The following is a 16,156-nucleotide window of genomic DNA, read 5'->3' as shown; positions in this document are numbered from 1 at the left end:
GACACGTACACAACCATGCACGGTAAATGAAGCGTGCTCACCACATCTGCTGACCTACGGTTTATCCTTAACAAACTCCAGCACCATCACCTGTTCTACTTTCTCATCATTTATTATTCAAATTCATGAATTAATCCTGGTCTGTGCCAGCAGCATATATCCTATATTTCATCTATAGCAAGTTTCCTGGATTCAGACTGTGATGACGTGCACAAGAGAGAACAGAACGAATATAGAAACATATACTGTTTTATTTTTCATTATCAACCATATGGCTGAACTAGATTGATAAAAGAACAGAATATTTAAACATGCGTTTCATTCTGTGTGAAGTATTGCATCTTTCTGAGTCATCAGAAACCAAAATACTGCACATGCCTGGTTTAAAGCAGCACCAATCAATGTTTTCATATTAACAGTAGGTCAAATATGATGTAATGAATAAATTCACAGAGGATATAACCCAGTTTTTCAGACGTCCCCTTTTTACATCTTTCAACTGTTCTTGTTTGGTGTTAAAGTGTTAGCGGTGGGTGTTTAATGTCATCCACACAACAAATCTGAAGTAGGAGTAATGCTGTGTATTTCTAGTTGTGTTAAGTTTCTGTCTCTTCCCAGAACAAAGCCCTGAATGTGAAATCTCCACTTTTCTACTCCATGTTTTCACGTCAAGCTGAAAGACATGCTGGACCCTGTCTGAACGCCCCTGCAGAAATTATCATAATTATCATGGTGGAACTGAGAAAGCATAATGTTTGACCACTGTTTTAGTAGAAGGCTGAAATTACACCACCTGGCTGGCAGCAATACAACACCGCCTGCACCCATTCACACACACACATACACAAAAAGCCGTCTAAATAATTGACCACAGCGTTTCCATCGATGGGAGCAAAGCCAGCAGGTTTCGATGTTAAGTGGAAATGTGTTAGTGTTGGCCGAGCTTTGAACTCAACATAAACTCTGGATGTACTGTTACTCGAAATCTCACGTGTGCACATGTACCATCAAATGTCTTGTTTCAACATCAAAACAAGGAGCTCAACAGGTACACAGCTGCAGTGTCAGTAAAATGGGTGTTTCGGGAAAACAGAGCAGCGTGCATCGAGGATCATGAGCTTCGTGTAGGCAGTAACAATGTGTACAACAATGAAAACGATTTTCCTGCTTTATTGAAGGTAACACCTTTGCATATGCATTCATAATGTAGTTTCTAAATCAAGGCTGGTAAGTTATGGTGACCAGGCATTTGCCATCAAGGCTCCGGGCACTGTAATTTCTTGTCTATGGAGATTAGCACTCTGTGACCTTGTCTAGAAAAGGCCTACAACATAAAGTTGTATTAGCATTTGTTTCATTACTACTGAAATAACATCATTGTTTTTCACTTGCTACTCACTATCCAGTTGATTCAACTCATGTAATGTGAGTAACCATGGAAGAGGGATAAAACTATGTTCAGTTGAGATGTGCACAGGTGCAGCTCAGCATTACAGGAGAAGCACCAAGCGTTGGTATTGTTGCGTGTTGGGTAGAGATGGCTTGAGCCTCCCATCACGTTCTGAGACAATGCTGTAGACAAAGACTAAAATGTTCTATGACATAATAAATATTACATCTTTGGGTTAAAAGGAAGTCAACTGAGGGGGTTTAGGCCCCTAATTAAGATGCCACCTGGAAGCCCGTCTGTTTAGATATTCCTTGCACATCCGACTGGTTGGAGGCCAGCTTTGGGCCATATCCAGGAGTTTTATATTCCATGTGGCCTGGGAATGCCTTTGGATCCCCTATGAGGAGCTGGGGGAAATAGCTAGTGAGAGGGGATGGCCGTGCTACCTTGCTAAAGGCTATAAGGTACGCTTGAAACCAACTTTTAACATATTTGTCTAAAGGCTCACGTCTTTTTCTAAATATTTAAAACTTGAATAGAATCAAAGGCGCGACACATCAATCATACAAACAGTGCTAAAGCGGCATACTTTCAGATGTCTTGAAAGCAATCATGGCATTCCACTCGGTTGTGCAGACAAAAAGCTGATGGAAATTGTTATGTGAAAAATGAAAAATGAGGGCCTGAGGGGGTGGAGTTGTAATCCTTTTACACTTCAATGACCAAATCGCTGCCTGAAATGGATTGCTTGGTGGATTGTCAGTTCGGAAAACTTAGCATCAACATTAAAACAAATTAACCCCGAGTCACACGTAAGGTTCAAAAGGACACACTGTCATCTCAAATGTTCATCAGGTCAAAAGGCTAAAAACGGGTTAAGTTCAAAAATATTAACATAGCTATGAGCCTGAGTCTGAAAAGTAAAACACATATAAACATATAATAGTGTTGGAAAGGTTTTGGAGGAATGAGGTTTCAGATCAAGTTTAACCATCTGACATGAACTCTGAATGCTGCAACAGGTTTTACAAAAATGTGTTTCCTTGTGCCACGAGGAGTTAGCCTCAGTTATTAGCTTTTTCCCTGGTGAGTCATGAGATGCGCCATAAACCTTGCTGTCTTGTGCGACATAAAGAAAAAAAATAACATTATCCCCAAAACAATAAGCGTACAAATGTTTACGGCTATTTACTCGCCAACGGCGCGAAGAAAAAAAAATGTGCGTGTTCTGTTGTGTTTCATGTTGTCATCACATTATCGAACCCAATAAAAAAGTATCTACTGCTGAGTCAGTTGACCGGGGAGGCATTCAGGTATTCAGGTATTCACACACACTGCAGAGCAATGCCAGATGTGAGGTTTATGGGGTAATAGTGTATGTTGGCCATGTATATCTGTATCTACTGTATATAACCTCAAATAAATAGAGAAGAAATAGATTAAAAAAAGTCATGGTAATTATCTTTCACCACTAATTCCTCAGATTTTTTCACATCTGAGAAGTTCATGGAGCAAAAATGAGATTTTTTTTTATGCAGCTCAGAGAAAAAAAGATCGTCTAGCAGAGGGAAAGATTTGTTCCTAATGAAAATCAAGTGACGAAAAAGAGACGCAAATGTGAAATATAAAAAACTCATAACTGATCCACTTGAGAGACATATGACAGCAAAACTAATGACTACAGACGTAGTGTAATTACTGTAGGTGTTATTTCTTGTTGGCACATGCCTGAGACAGGTATCTGAATTCCAGGCGGCACAGCCTTCATCTCCCTCCCTTCTATACTCTTTTTTTTCTCTCCTCCTTTTCTTCCACTCCATTTCTTCCTTTTTCTTACTCTCTGCTCTCTGCTCAAACCAAATACATAAAACCAGAGTAGCGCAGGATGGGAGCAAATACAATGAGATGAAACAAGAGGAGGAGGCGGATTGGAGGAGTGACGGAAGGAGTTGGAAAAGACACGCGAAAGAGAGAGGAGGAGAAAGGAGGTGTGGAACAAGGGAGTTCAAGAGAGGACGCTGTCCTTACAACACCTCGCTACTTCTGCAAAACTCTTCCTTGGAAGAAAAACAAAAGCAGCACACTTTCAATACGCAGACACACACACACTCTTGCGGACATGCATTCACACAGATTCATGACATCTAAATGCAGACACCCACGTAAACAGAAACCGAAGAATGGCTCGGGATAAAAGAGAGAGAAGAGGTTTAACAGAAGGAGAGAGCAGAGGTGAGGTCAAACGTATACATTTCTTAACATATACGAACTCCTGGAAAGCACATGCTCTGTTTAAGGATTATTACAAATCCATGAATGCATGTATTGTAGCATGGGTGGTCCAGGCTGGTATCAGTCCAGCTAGCTTGGCATCCTCGACTGCCACGCTACACACTTCTCCTCTCCCCTGAAACACACATTTACACACTTTCTCATACTGCGTCCGTTTGGCCTCACTGTGCAGCCATTTCTTGGTTGTGTTGCCAGAGACGCACGGTCATTTCCTGGACTCCTTTCCCCTGTCAGCTCGGCTTTTAAGAGGCTTAGTGACCGACCAAACAAAGAAAGCAGGTCACCGACACATCCTATCAGACGAGAGTAAACTGAGCGAGGAGCAGACTGAGCTGCACCTGAGCCCGATGGAATAAAACCAAAGTTTCAAGCGTCAAGTAGAAAAAACATTTCTAGCAAATTGTAGAAAAAAGTAAAGCTAAGAAAGATTAATTTAACTAAATTACACCGGTTTACAGACAACCCTATCTTTTTCAGGTCCTCAAACTTTTGTTGATTACTTCTTACTGCATGTCTTCCCCTCTCTCTCCACCTTCCACACTTAGATTATGCATCTAAAAATGTTTATATGTTTAATGTTATATGTTTTGATTTCACAAAATCTTGAATTGTACAGTTTAAGTTATAGAAATGAAGGTGTTGTACAACTTTTCACTGGTATTTTAGAACAAGGCCAGAAACAACCCGGACTCTGCTGAGAAGAGTCTCTACTCTGATGCTGAAAACAGATCGAGCTTGCCTGAGTTTATTTTGTTGCCTAGGAGCCACATGTGAAGAATCCAGTGCACTGAAATGATTTTGGCAAACTGTTCTCAGGCCAGATGAATGTGAATTATGAAGAGATTATTCATCCTGAATCAATACACCCCACCCATCAGGTGTTGGTATGAAATAAAGGAACGTTTATGCAGCTGCTGTTTGAAAAAAAAAAAACTCCATCCACTTAGTTTTATCACGTTATCACTTTAAGATCTACTCTGCAGGCTATTACACTTCATGTGGCATTTGAATCTCATAAATATTTCATGAAAACACAACATGCAGCAGGTCAGCGACACGCTGTGTGTCACAGACAACATAAAGCCGTGCAGTTGGGGGGGCCTCCACCAGACCAAATACACAGAGGCATCCTCACAGCACAGTGGGTTTGCTGGTTTCTCAGCAGGTTAAGGTCTATTTACAACTGGCAACTGGTCTAACAGAAAGCCGTGACCTCAATCACACGATGAGTCATATGATGTTCTCATTCTCCGGCTTAGGAGGCATCTTCAAACAGATTCATTCAGAGAGGAAATAGAAACCATAGTTACATTAAAAGGGAATCCATATTTAATCCAATTCATAAACTCAGTATATAAACATGACTTTACCCATGAGGATTTCAGCTTAAATTAATACCAAACCACAGGATTCAGCGACCCACTGGTTGGTTGTAGGAACATGTGCACTCCATGTAAACCCATATGATCTATTTAATTCAGGCTTATCAGCGTAATCCTCTGTGGCCTTAGAATAACCGTTTGCAGTGTTTTCAGTGGGAATCAAACAGACCTCAAACTGCAGGCGGGTTAGTCGTGTGTCCTACCAGCCACAATCACAGCACAGAGGCAAATAATATGTTTAAAAAAGGTGAAAACTCACTGGCAGCTTTGATGAAGCTCCTCTGGTACTGGTAGGTCATGAGAGGCGCGGGCAGCACCCTGCGGACACGGAGGACGGAGAGGTCTCAGGTTAGTAAACACAGTGAATGAACACCATTCTTCCTCGTGTCAATTTTTCCTCCACAGTGCCAACATCCACAGCTGGACATCAGTTTATCGCTGGCCGCCTGAGGAGCGTAATGGCTCCTGCTGCTACTCAACGACACCTGACCTGAGGTCCTGATGCCGCCAGTGTGTCCACATGTTAATGATTTGTGTACCCACGTGTATGTGAGTGGTGCACGGAGTAAATGTGTCGCAGTAAATTGAGCACAGCTTGAGCACCAACACGCCCATCTCTCCCTTCATGTATTTCTCAATCCGCTTAGCTGCCCATTGCCGACCCTCCACCGCCCTGATCCCTCCATTAACTCATATGTTGATCTGCAGCAACCTGGAGGTAAGGCTGCGGATGAACTCAAAGGACTCATTGACTGTATGAAGATTGACAAAATGTAAGCTCCCCAGAAAGACTTAAGCATCTCAATCCCCCCCTGGTGGCTCGCTGCATTACATGCCTTGATTCCCGCCTCTTCTGTGTTAGTGGATGGGACATGGGCCAAACCAAAAAACTCCAAATTAAGATTAAGATTAAGATGCATTTATTTGTCCCAAACACATGCACAGACACACTCATGCAGGTAGGGAAATTTAATCTCTGCTTTTGACCCATCTGGTGCAGGACACACAGAGCAGTGAGCAGCCATGTATGGCGCCCAGGGAGCAGATGTTGGGGGAGTAAGGTGCCTTGCTCAGGGGCACTAGACAGGGTAGGGAGAATCCTCTTGGATTTTTGGACAGATCAATCCAGGTTCGTCTTTTTGTTTTTTCTCCGTGGAGTCAAACCAGAGACGAACCAGAGACCTTTTCTGCCCATAGTCCAAGTTTCTGCCACTATTCCACCGCCTCACACATCAAATACATTAAGAAGGTTTCTGTCATTTTAGGTAGATTTAATAACATTGGTGTTAGCTCAATGTTGTTGCAATTTAAAAATCACTTATAGCAAATAGTGTACGAATTAATGGAGAAAATTAAGAATTGATTATGCTGAATCCAGGCCACAGATCCGCTTTATTCTGCACATGAGACTGAAAGCAGCCTTGTGAATTTATTCAAGCACTATGAGTGAAAGGAGTAGAAAAGTACAGTAATGAGAGGAATAATTCAAAGTCCTTTCATTCACTGTGGGGGTTAAAATGTCGAATACAATTTAAAGACCTCCATCTGAGTTATAAATGGGGAAATTATGATATCAACTATAGAGAATGTAGTACATTACTGTTCTAATTATATGTCACAATTGTCTTGAACATTCTTCATATGTTCATTTGAGCCTTTTCACACAAACCTGAGGTAGTGCTTGATTGCACTTGTGATCGTCTTTATCTCCCACTCTTGGTTTTCCAGCTCCACGTCGGCACACGTCTTTGGATCTGATGGGCATGAAATATGAAGATAAAAAGAGAGACATTTAATTGAGGAGGAGAAAATAGATTTTAGCTTCAGTTTGGACTGAATGTGTGTGTTTCTGTGTTTACCCATAGCGAAGCCCAGTAGTTTTTGTACCCTGGAGTTGACACCAACGATCCTGTACAGCCCCTGGTCATTGATACCTAGAGGGAGAAAAGGAAAGAGCCTCCTGTTCTTATACAATGGAAATTGTAAAGCGACCAGAATAGATGATAAATTTCCTTACTTTCTTAATTATACAGACTGCTGTACACTGTTTTTGAAATGACTAAAGATTGATGTAGCACGCAGTTGCAAAGGAAATGTTATAATTAACAGTTAAATCATCCAATTACACAAAACCTACAATTTGCATTTAATGAGGGTATATTATATTGTACTATATTATTTAGTGAAATAAAGAAAATTTGAGCATTTAAGCACATGTGGATTTTCCTGAATAATAACAACATCCATTATTTTTTGTCCCCATTCTATTTCCACACGTCCTCCTCGTGTAAAGAGTAATCATGGCAGCTGAAGAAGAACACGAACATCGTTATATTCCATCAAAATGTAAATGTTTCTGCCAAGTGATGGAAGAGAGAGAGTGTACAGCAATGGATTGGTGCAGCACATGAAGGGAAAAGGTAATGCTCCTGCACATGTGGACCTTTCCTGTGACATTTCAGAAGAATGACAGTGGAGAGGAGACGTCCTGGTGCATCCGATGATAACATACTCAAAAGGTGAAGGGTTTAAAACCCCCAGGTGACCTCTGACACCTGTCATTTCAAAGCAGCCTTTACCAACAGCTTGTGTGATACATCTTAGTGTATTTAAATCTATTATTTCTATACATGTGTATTTACTTACACGTTCAGAGTCTCTTGAGATTTTGAACAGTTAGTTTTTTATCAGAAGGGATAAGTATCAGCTCTACATACTATTACATACATACGAGTACAAATACTACTCTGCCACCGACAGTGGGTTTCAGTTGCTATAGCAACTTCTAGTACAGCTCTAGAGGTGCTCAACGGATATGGCCACACTTTGATCAGATCTGGGACCAAGCAAATATTGACATCTTTTTTATAATTTAAAAGTTAATAATTATTACTGCATGTAGGGACGGTTATCATCAATTCATCTGCAATTATTTTCTTGATTAATCACTTGGACGATAAAATCTAAGATTATAGAAAACAAAATGTATTTTAAAATATCCTCAAATCCAGAGATGATATTTTCAATTAACTTCTTTTGAGTTGAAAACAATCAAAAGCACCAAAAAGGATTTCCATTGACCATATGATACATAATAAAACTTTAAATCCTGAGTGCTGAGACGCTAGAACTGCAAAACTGATCATTAAAACAGCTGCCCATTCATTTTCATTGATCTGACTTAGCATTCTGAATTTTACCACATTATGCAAAGTGCTTGTAATCTTCTCACAATTGAATTATTTATATGAAAAACAGAATCAGCCTTTCTTCACATTTGATTTGCCTGCAGGTACACTTGATGTATTTGGAAGTAATTATGAGAACACTAAGTAAATAGAGTAAGAATAAATATTCAGAGGTGTCGGCTGATATCATAGTGTCCAATTCTAGCCGACAGCTGCTGACGGTTCAGACAGCACATGCACCACAGCGTTGCGACATTAAACACAGATCCTCTCAAGTGCAGAGTATCATACATAAGAAGCAGGAAATCCACAGAATCTGATATAACATCGTACCTCGCGTCTCCACTGCATAGATGAATTTTTTCATCACGTTGAACCCAGTGACATCCAGCTGGGCCACTGACGGGGAGAGGGAGAGGAACAGAGGAGGTGTGAGCCGTCGCAGTGAAATGTGTCAGGGTCAGACGGAGGAAATGGTTTTCATCTACATTTGCTTTGCGAAACAGGATAATCATCTAATACTAAATGGTGAGAATAAATAATTGAAATGATCTGCACTGAATTTATATTATAGACTTTAGACTTATTCTCTGGATCGTAAATAAAAGCGCAATAGAGTATTTTTATATAAAGCAGTTAATGAATCACTTGAAGCTACTTACGGCCTTCAGCCTGGTTGTCTCTGTTCAGATTGTAAACCTGCAAACAAAAAGAAAAAACAACTTCTTCAGCTAATTTACAGAGAAGCCCGATGACAGAACAAAGGATTGTACTAGATATTCTTCTACATCTATCAATTAGGACTTTGAATGTTTCTAAGTTAACGCTGCTTATTCCACTGAAAATGTCAACACAATAACTAAGATTGATTCACGGATGATTGAAAAACCTCTGCAACAGGACACGGTAAATGGACTGTATCTATGTTTATCATTTCTAGTCTTATTGACCACACAGGACAAGTTACTTTCACCCATTTACACGCACAGCCATATATCAACACACTGATATAAACATGGCCAATTAAGGGTTCAGGGTCTTGCCCAAGGACACTTGGCACACCGACTGGAGGAGGCAGAGACCGAACCACTAACCTACTTGTTAGAAGAAGACCCACTTTATCTCTTGAGACAAAGCCACGCTAATACCCACTGGCATACAACCATTATCGCATACATAATACATTTACATGGGTTACAATCTATGTTTAAACGATTCTGTAGAAAATAAAGAGATAATGACTTTGTCTGGATGACTGTGTTAGAGCTCAAAGCCTCTGGTCCCGTTGTGTGGCCTTGTACCTTGAACCTCAAGGTGAAGCATCCACACAGCAGGGAACAATTAAACATAGGCGAGTCCTTAAGAGCAAAACATCAACATCTCTTTGCGTTATTATCACAGACGATCCGAGCGCACCGCTGCCTGCTCCAGCTTGTGGTGTGTTTACGGATGCAGTTTACCTTTACCTCGTTTGAATACCAACGTGACGACGGGGCAAGTGTTGGGACATGATCAAAATGACAGTGTGGAAAGCAACACTCCCATTATCAGCCTCAGGGTGAAAGAAATGTATAATAAAAAGGAATATTCCAAGTGTCAGGGAGACTTGCTTTGAGTCAACTGTCCTATTAGAAACTTATAGCATTCATTGTGTCTGTGGTAATGGCTCCGGGCCGGTGGTTACCAAACATTTCTGGCTTCTGACCCTTCGCATGATCCCACTTGACTTTACCTGTGACCTCTCACCGTGGATTGTGCACTTTACATCAACACAGTGAGCAGCTTCACGTAAAAATAATTTCCCCTTCTAACCCTCTATGATTGCCTCATTGTAAGACACTTAAGGTTGTAAATTATCCAGAATTTCACAGGAAAAAAGAATATTGGAATACTGCCGGATTTCTCCTCCTTGTCAATCCTTTTGATACGAGAGTGCGGCTTTGTGATATATCGAATGTTCTGAGGGAGGAACGCTGCTGACGTCACACAGATGAGAAAGAAAAAAAAAACTGTTGATGTTGGAGCTCTTGCTTTACTTAGCAAACATATTGGCCCTGTGTGTGTGTGTGTGTGTGTGTGCGTGTGTGTGTGTGTGTGTGTGTGTCTGCCTTTATTTATTGTTTCACCACATAAGAACTAACCGGTAACCATGGTAACCTACCGGCTCTCTCCCATCCATGGCCTCCATCCACAGCCTCCGGTCCTCTTCTGACAGAGCCTGCATGGTGATCACTCCCGGCCTTCGCATACACAAACACACCATCACACACACACACACACACACACACACACACACAGAAACACGCGCACACACGCACACACAAGCACACGCACATACGCCAAAACAATTGCTTATTGAATATTGAGGTCAGTGGCAAACATTGTCTACTAAGTACATACAAATACAGTGTGTATACAGAGTGCAGCAACGCCTATAACACAAACTACAGCTGCAATCATAGGATCATACTTGAAACAAAGAGCTTCTCAGAATTCCCTTTTGAGTTTTTCCAACAAACGAGTTTAAAAAAAATCTGTACAACACATTTCTTATAAAAAGCTTGTCCTCCAGAACCGGTGAAAGGATCTGTGTCCGTATCGAAACCTTATTCAAAAAGCAAACTTTATTCATGTATGGGTGCCTGAGGTATGACTACAATATCACTTTTCACCAAAACAGATGATCAACAGTTTTGTTTCTCCATAAAAGGATGAAAAAGGACCAAGAGCTCAACTTATGAATAAAACAACCGAATGGGGATTTGTTTGAGTAAGAAACTAAGAGTAACTATGATATATCATCCTGATAGATGCACCCACTTCCACACACCCACTTCCACACACCCACTTCCACACACCCACTTCCACACACCCACTTCCACACACCCACTTCCACACACACACACACACACACACACACACACACACACACACACACACACACACACACACACACACACACACACACACACACACACACACACACACACACACACACACACACACACACACACACACACACACACACACACACACACGTCTACACAGTGTCTTTCGGTCATGTTTCCTCGGCAGAAACTTCATCCACACACACACACAGTTCTGAGTGTACAGTCACATTCTACACATGTAATGTAATACAAACCTTGATAAAAATCCCTTAATGTGGTTATACTAGTCTATACAACAACAATAACACAAGAAGAAATGAATAAAAAAGAAGAAGAGGCATGTGGGAACAGGAAAAAAATCGGATGGGGTGATGACAAGATGAGGTTGTTTCGATGGAGGAGGTCTGGGGCTGAGGAAGTGCAGGCAGAGAGGGAGGAGAGGAAAAAGAGGAGATGGAAGAGTAAGAGGGGGCGGAGAGGGGAGTAGGAAGAAAAACTCTACAGGGGGAAAAGCCTAAGAAGAAGACAAGCAGCCACAATGTCCTTCCCCAGGTCCAACTCAACTGAACAGCACCCCCGCATGTATCCTACCTGTAATTACACCTTGTAAAGCTCTAGAACGCAGCTTGTATCTTCTTCTTACTGGTTAGAAATAAAATCTCTAAAAAATCTTCATCCCATTTACGGTAGATTTAATTAAATTATTAATTTATAAATTAAAGAGCCTATTGACAAGGTGTTACCAGCCCTGAGTTTACAGTTTTGGAAAACTGTAAATAAATTAATAATAGGACCTTAAAACTACAGTAAAGTTTGGATTTTGTAGTACACTGATTAATAAAGACACAATTTGTGCCTTGACCGGAAAAGTAATGCGTTGTCTTGAGAAGAAATTAAGTGGGAGAATTGTGAAATGGAACCAGGTGGAAGAGGGTGAAAGGAAGATCGGTCACTGACCTGTCCACAGACTCCACATCAAAACAAAACCTCTTTTCTATGGAGTCCGACTTCCTCCTGGTGCAGGACTTGAGGATGAAGCTCTCCTCTTCTCCCTGAGAGAATTATAGGGGGAAAGAGAAAAGCATCATGGGACACAGCACTAGTAGTGTGAGACATGCAGACTCGTGAACCTGCAGAACAGATGACAGTCTGGAATGAGGGCAGAGGTTTTTTCCTGACGAATCGGAGAACACAAATATTTGTATAATCAGTTTTGGCGCAATAATGGTTCGCTCTCTTTCCTCCCCTGTTGAACAGAATTTGATCCAACACATACAAGGTGGAAAGGCTGTGTTTACACCACTCTTTATTCAATATTGTTCATTTTTTCTTACTCTATTTTTAAGATACCATGTGTTAAAGCACAGCCAGAATCCAAAGAGTACATGCAAACCATTTTATGCACGTGTGATTCTTTCCGATCCGTGTGTCGCTGTGCTTGCTCTGTTTATCTTACCTGTGTTATTGAGTTGGAGTTCAGTGTTTTCTACTTTAACTTTGAGCCTAGTTACTGAAATGACTCAAAATGCTCTGTGGCAACTAGCAGGAAACAGGCCTGAGCTTGCGTTACGCAGGACGTAGGTGGGAGTGAAAAGAGATACAGAAGAACTTCAAGAAAATGAAGCTGCGCACTCGTCTTATAAGGCGGCTGTCGTGGAATAAATTGGCCTCTGTCCTAAAACTAGTATCTCCCTGCATGACGGTGCACTGGTGTGAATCCTGTGTCAAATTTGCTCTTTGTCTTGTAACTGATCGACTGAGATAAAACCTTACTTCTACACTCCTCTGCTGTCAAAAGGACTTAATTGCAGCTTCCCCTGAACTATCTCTTGACAGCACGTCATGTGTTGGAGATAATAAAAAAAATAAACCCAAGCACACTCAGTGGTGAGAGCTGGTTGCGCTCAGCAGTGGGCAGAGTGTGACTGAGAGCTGGAGAGCAGGCAGAGGGATGTACAGGGTGGGAACATACTGCAAATGAGACAACATGGTGAGGCTGTATAGGCTGAAAAGAAACTTGTGTGTGTGTGTTTGTGTCTGTCGGTCTGAGCATGTGGAACATTTGTGTGCATGTGACTGTTTATGTTTCTAACTTTGTAAAAACTGTCTTTTCTAACAGAGGGAAACAAAGACAGCAGGAGAGAATCATATCTTGGCTGTTTAGTGTCAGTGTGAGGAACGATCTACATACAGGTGTGAACCATTGACTGCATTTGAATGTGGACCACATGACTACTCAAAAGTGAAGCCAAAGCATTTGATTGCCCCCTGGTGGCCGGCTGCCGTAGTGGTCATAACCCCTGAGTCCTCCATGTTAGTGGATTAGGCATGAACCAAACGAAAAAACTTTCTCAAATATGGTTTCTGTTATTGTTGTAGTTTTAGATACAAATGTTTGTATACATATTTGTTTTGAGGGTTTTACTTCATTATTTGATGCTATAAAATCGGGGTGAAAGTCGGTGATTGACAGTTGAGACTAACAAGCGATCGGCCGAGCATGTACATCGCTCTACTCCACTTTCTCTACGGTGCAGGATGGTAGTTTTCATATATACAGAATATTTTAGCTTCAATTCTGGATTTTGGGAGGAAGAAGACACGCCCTTTGAGATCTAATCACGTGGTCAAGTGGTCACTGGAGACACATTCAGGACGCTTGTTAATACCGAGTGTGAACAGTGTATTTACATGTATCTGCACATTTGAATGTTCAGAGCTACTCACCATTTTCCCTACTGATTTAGGGTCAAACAGAACCATGGTCACCCTCTTGGGCTCCCGATGGTACGTACAGTAGTACTTCACCCAGGTAGATACAAATGAGCCTGAGGGAAAGAGAGAAATGAATGGAGAAACGGTTAAAAGCAAAATAAACACACGAGAAGAAGGGAATAAGGGGAAAAGACAGAAAAACTAAATCAGCGGCGTTAGGAGACTGGGATTTTAAATAAAGAGTCTTAGTTGTTAATAGCGGCTGTCACGTCTCCAGCAGGTCACATGGCTTTGTCAACTGCCGTCTCATCATTGTTTTATTTGTTCTGCTGCTCTGTTGATGTGTGTGGGAGAAAAACATGCCACTAACACGCATGTACGGTACACGCACAGAGCCTGTTGCCATGGCACTGACGCACTGTAAATTGTTGCTGAAATGCGTCCTTACTGTAAGATGTGATACATTTATTAAACACACGCAGATACATACGCTTCTCCTGTACAAAGAGGTATCCTTCCATGGTGTGCTGGCTGACACTCTTGTGATCGTGTGGATTCTCCTTCATCTTCCCCATCAGACTCTCCACCTCCGACCGGGTGCTCTCAAAGCGGTTCCTCGTCTGTGCAAACACAAGCACAGGGAGGCACAAGCCTTAGGCCTTTCATCGAATGTTGTGATCCTGAGATAAAGCTCAACTTGCAACAACAGGAGAATATGCACCTATCTATTTTTATGCAGAACAAGAGGCACAGAAAAAGCTCTATAAGAGCAGAATGAAGCAGAAATTCTCTGCACTATAAATCCTAAATATTTGAGGTCATTTTTTACCTCCGCCAAGGAGAAAATGCTGTTGCCCCTCTTTTTTGTTTGTGTGTCTCTGATCAGAATTACACAGAAACTAACCAGCCCATTTTCATAGATTTTTTCAATGAGTCTCCTATACAATTTCCGGATGAGTAACTGTGACCTTTGAATTCCTCTCAGTTAGTGACAGCTTCACATTTAGATTATTACTTTCTCTGGGGCATCTTCCTGAATTACACCTTTTTAAAACAACTTCCACTGCACTAATGACTCAAATGAACCCAAACACATATGATTCTCTCAAAACTTTAAACAGATTTGGAGGACACTGACCTTTCATTGGTGGACAAACAAAATCTTATTAAGTTTGCAACCTAAGTCAAAGCAGCAGCTCCAGTTGGAGCAAGTGGAGACACTTTAGATCTTGGAATGTGTGTGTGTGTGTGTGTGTGTGTGTGTGTGTGTGTGTGTGTGTGTGTGTGTGTGTGTGTGTGTGTGTGTTGTGTCTTACATTCTGTATGCTAATGGTGAGATCAGTCTTGAAGTGATTGAAGTCCTTTGCCAGCTCGTAGCCGTGGTGGTAGTAGGTGAACAGGCCTTGGAGAAACGCCAACAGCTGAGGGAGACAAAATGAAAACAAAGTGAGGACAGCGAAGGAAGCGGAGGAGGTAGAGGGTGAGATAAAACTGATGTGAAGGAGGGTGAGAGAAAGAGGGGACCAGAAGGTAGATGAGGAAGGTGAGTAATGGAAGCAGATGTGTGAGAAGAGGAGGAGAAAAGTATGAGGAGGTGGCAGTGAGGAGGAAGAGAAAGATTGAATAATGTTGCCATATGATAAAGAAAAAAATAATCACAACAAAAGACAATAGTGAAATAGACCAACTTTGTACTTTCCCCACTTTAAATTGAGGTTTGTTTTGTGTTTGTGGGACAAATTGTCTCTATTTCCGCAGCATTAACCACTGAGTTACCCTCGGGCAACTCTGCACCTGAAACTTCCAAACGGCTGTTTTTCTAGCAACAGAATAACTGACTTCAGACAGCAGCTGCTGGGTGTGGATATCTTAGAGTCAGCTAATGTGCTGGAAAAACAGCAAGTGTGCTCGGCGACTCGAGGGAAAAGTTAAGAAACAAGGGGGAAAATGAACGAGTGTCTTCTCACCGGCTCCACAAAGTCGAACATCTTCCTCTCCTGGACCTCCTGCACCTTGAAGACATACTCCAGAGAAACCTCGTAGAAGTGCTGCCGTACGGTATCGACCTGGTTGTCCGCCTATGACAGGGAAGGAAATTAAGAATGCTGAAAGACCAATCACGTGGATGAAAAAAAAACAGTTGTAAGCCATGCACTGTATATAAAGATGGAAGACTGTTTTGATCACCCCCTAGTGGCTGGCTGCAGAAGAGTTCATACAACCCACCACCTACATGTTAGCAGATGGGGCTTGGACCAAATCAAACAGTCAAGGCACACAGTGAATTCACTTCCTATG

At 41.6% G+C, this 16,156-nt stretch overlaps 1 protein-coding gene across 3 annotated transcripts in view; it reads right to left on the bottom strand.

Moving 5' to 3' along the window:
• The window catches only part of LOC128456731 (rho GTPase-activating protein 26), a 76,016-nt gene that overhangs the window by 19,791 nt on the left and 40,069 nt on the right, over nucleotides 1-16,156 (bottom strand). For all 3 annotated transcript variants that reach the window (XM_053441039.1, XM_053441042.1, XM_053441040.1), the window contains exons 6-16: nucleotides 15,826-15,936; nucleotides 15,175-15,279; nucleotides 14,349-14,478; nucleotides 13,871-13,971; nucleotides 12,101-12,195; nucleotides 10,414-10,492; nucleotides 8,915-8,951; nucleotides 8,586-8,651; nucleotides 6,924-6,998; nucleotides 6,734-6,818; nucleotides 5,324-5,382 (exon numbers count right to left, since the gene is read on the bottom strand). In XM_053441039.1, coding sequence (XP_053297014.1) covers nucleotides 5,324-5,382; nucleotides 6,734-6,818; nucleotides 6,924-6,998; nucleotides 8,586-8,651; nucleotides 8,915-8,951; nucleotides 10,414-10,492; nucleotides 12,101-12,195; nucleotides 13,871-13,971; nucleotides 14,349-14,478; nucleotides 15,175-15,279; nucleotides 15,826-15,936 — 943 coding nt within the window. The remainder of the gene's footprint in view (nucleotides 1-5,323; nucleotides 5,383-6,733; nucleotides 6,819-6,923; nucleotides 6,999-8,585; nucleotides 8,652-8,914; nucleotides 8,952-10,413; nucleotides 10,493-12,100; nucleotides 12,196-13,870; nucleotides 13,972-14,348; nucleotides 14,479-15,174; nucleotides 15,280-15,825; nucleotides 15,937-16,156) is intronic.

This window comes from Pleuronectes platessa, chromosome 15 (genome assembly GCF_947347685.1).
Source record: "Pleuronectes platessa chromosome 15, fPlePla1.1, whole genome shotgun sequence".
NCBI classification, from domain to species: Eukaryota; Metazoa; Chordata; class Actinopteri; order Pleuronectiformes; family Pleuronectidae; genus Pleuronectes; species Pleuronectes platessa.
The sequence above is the reverse complement of the archived record's forward strand: the minus strand, read 5'-3'. Positions and strand labels throughout refer to the sequence as shown.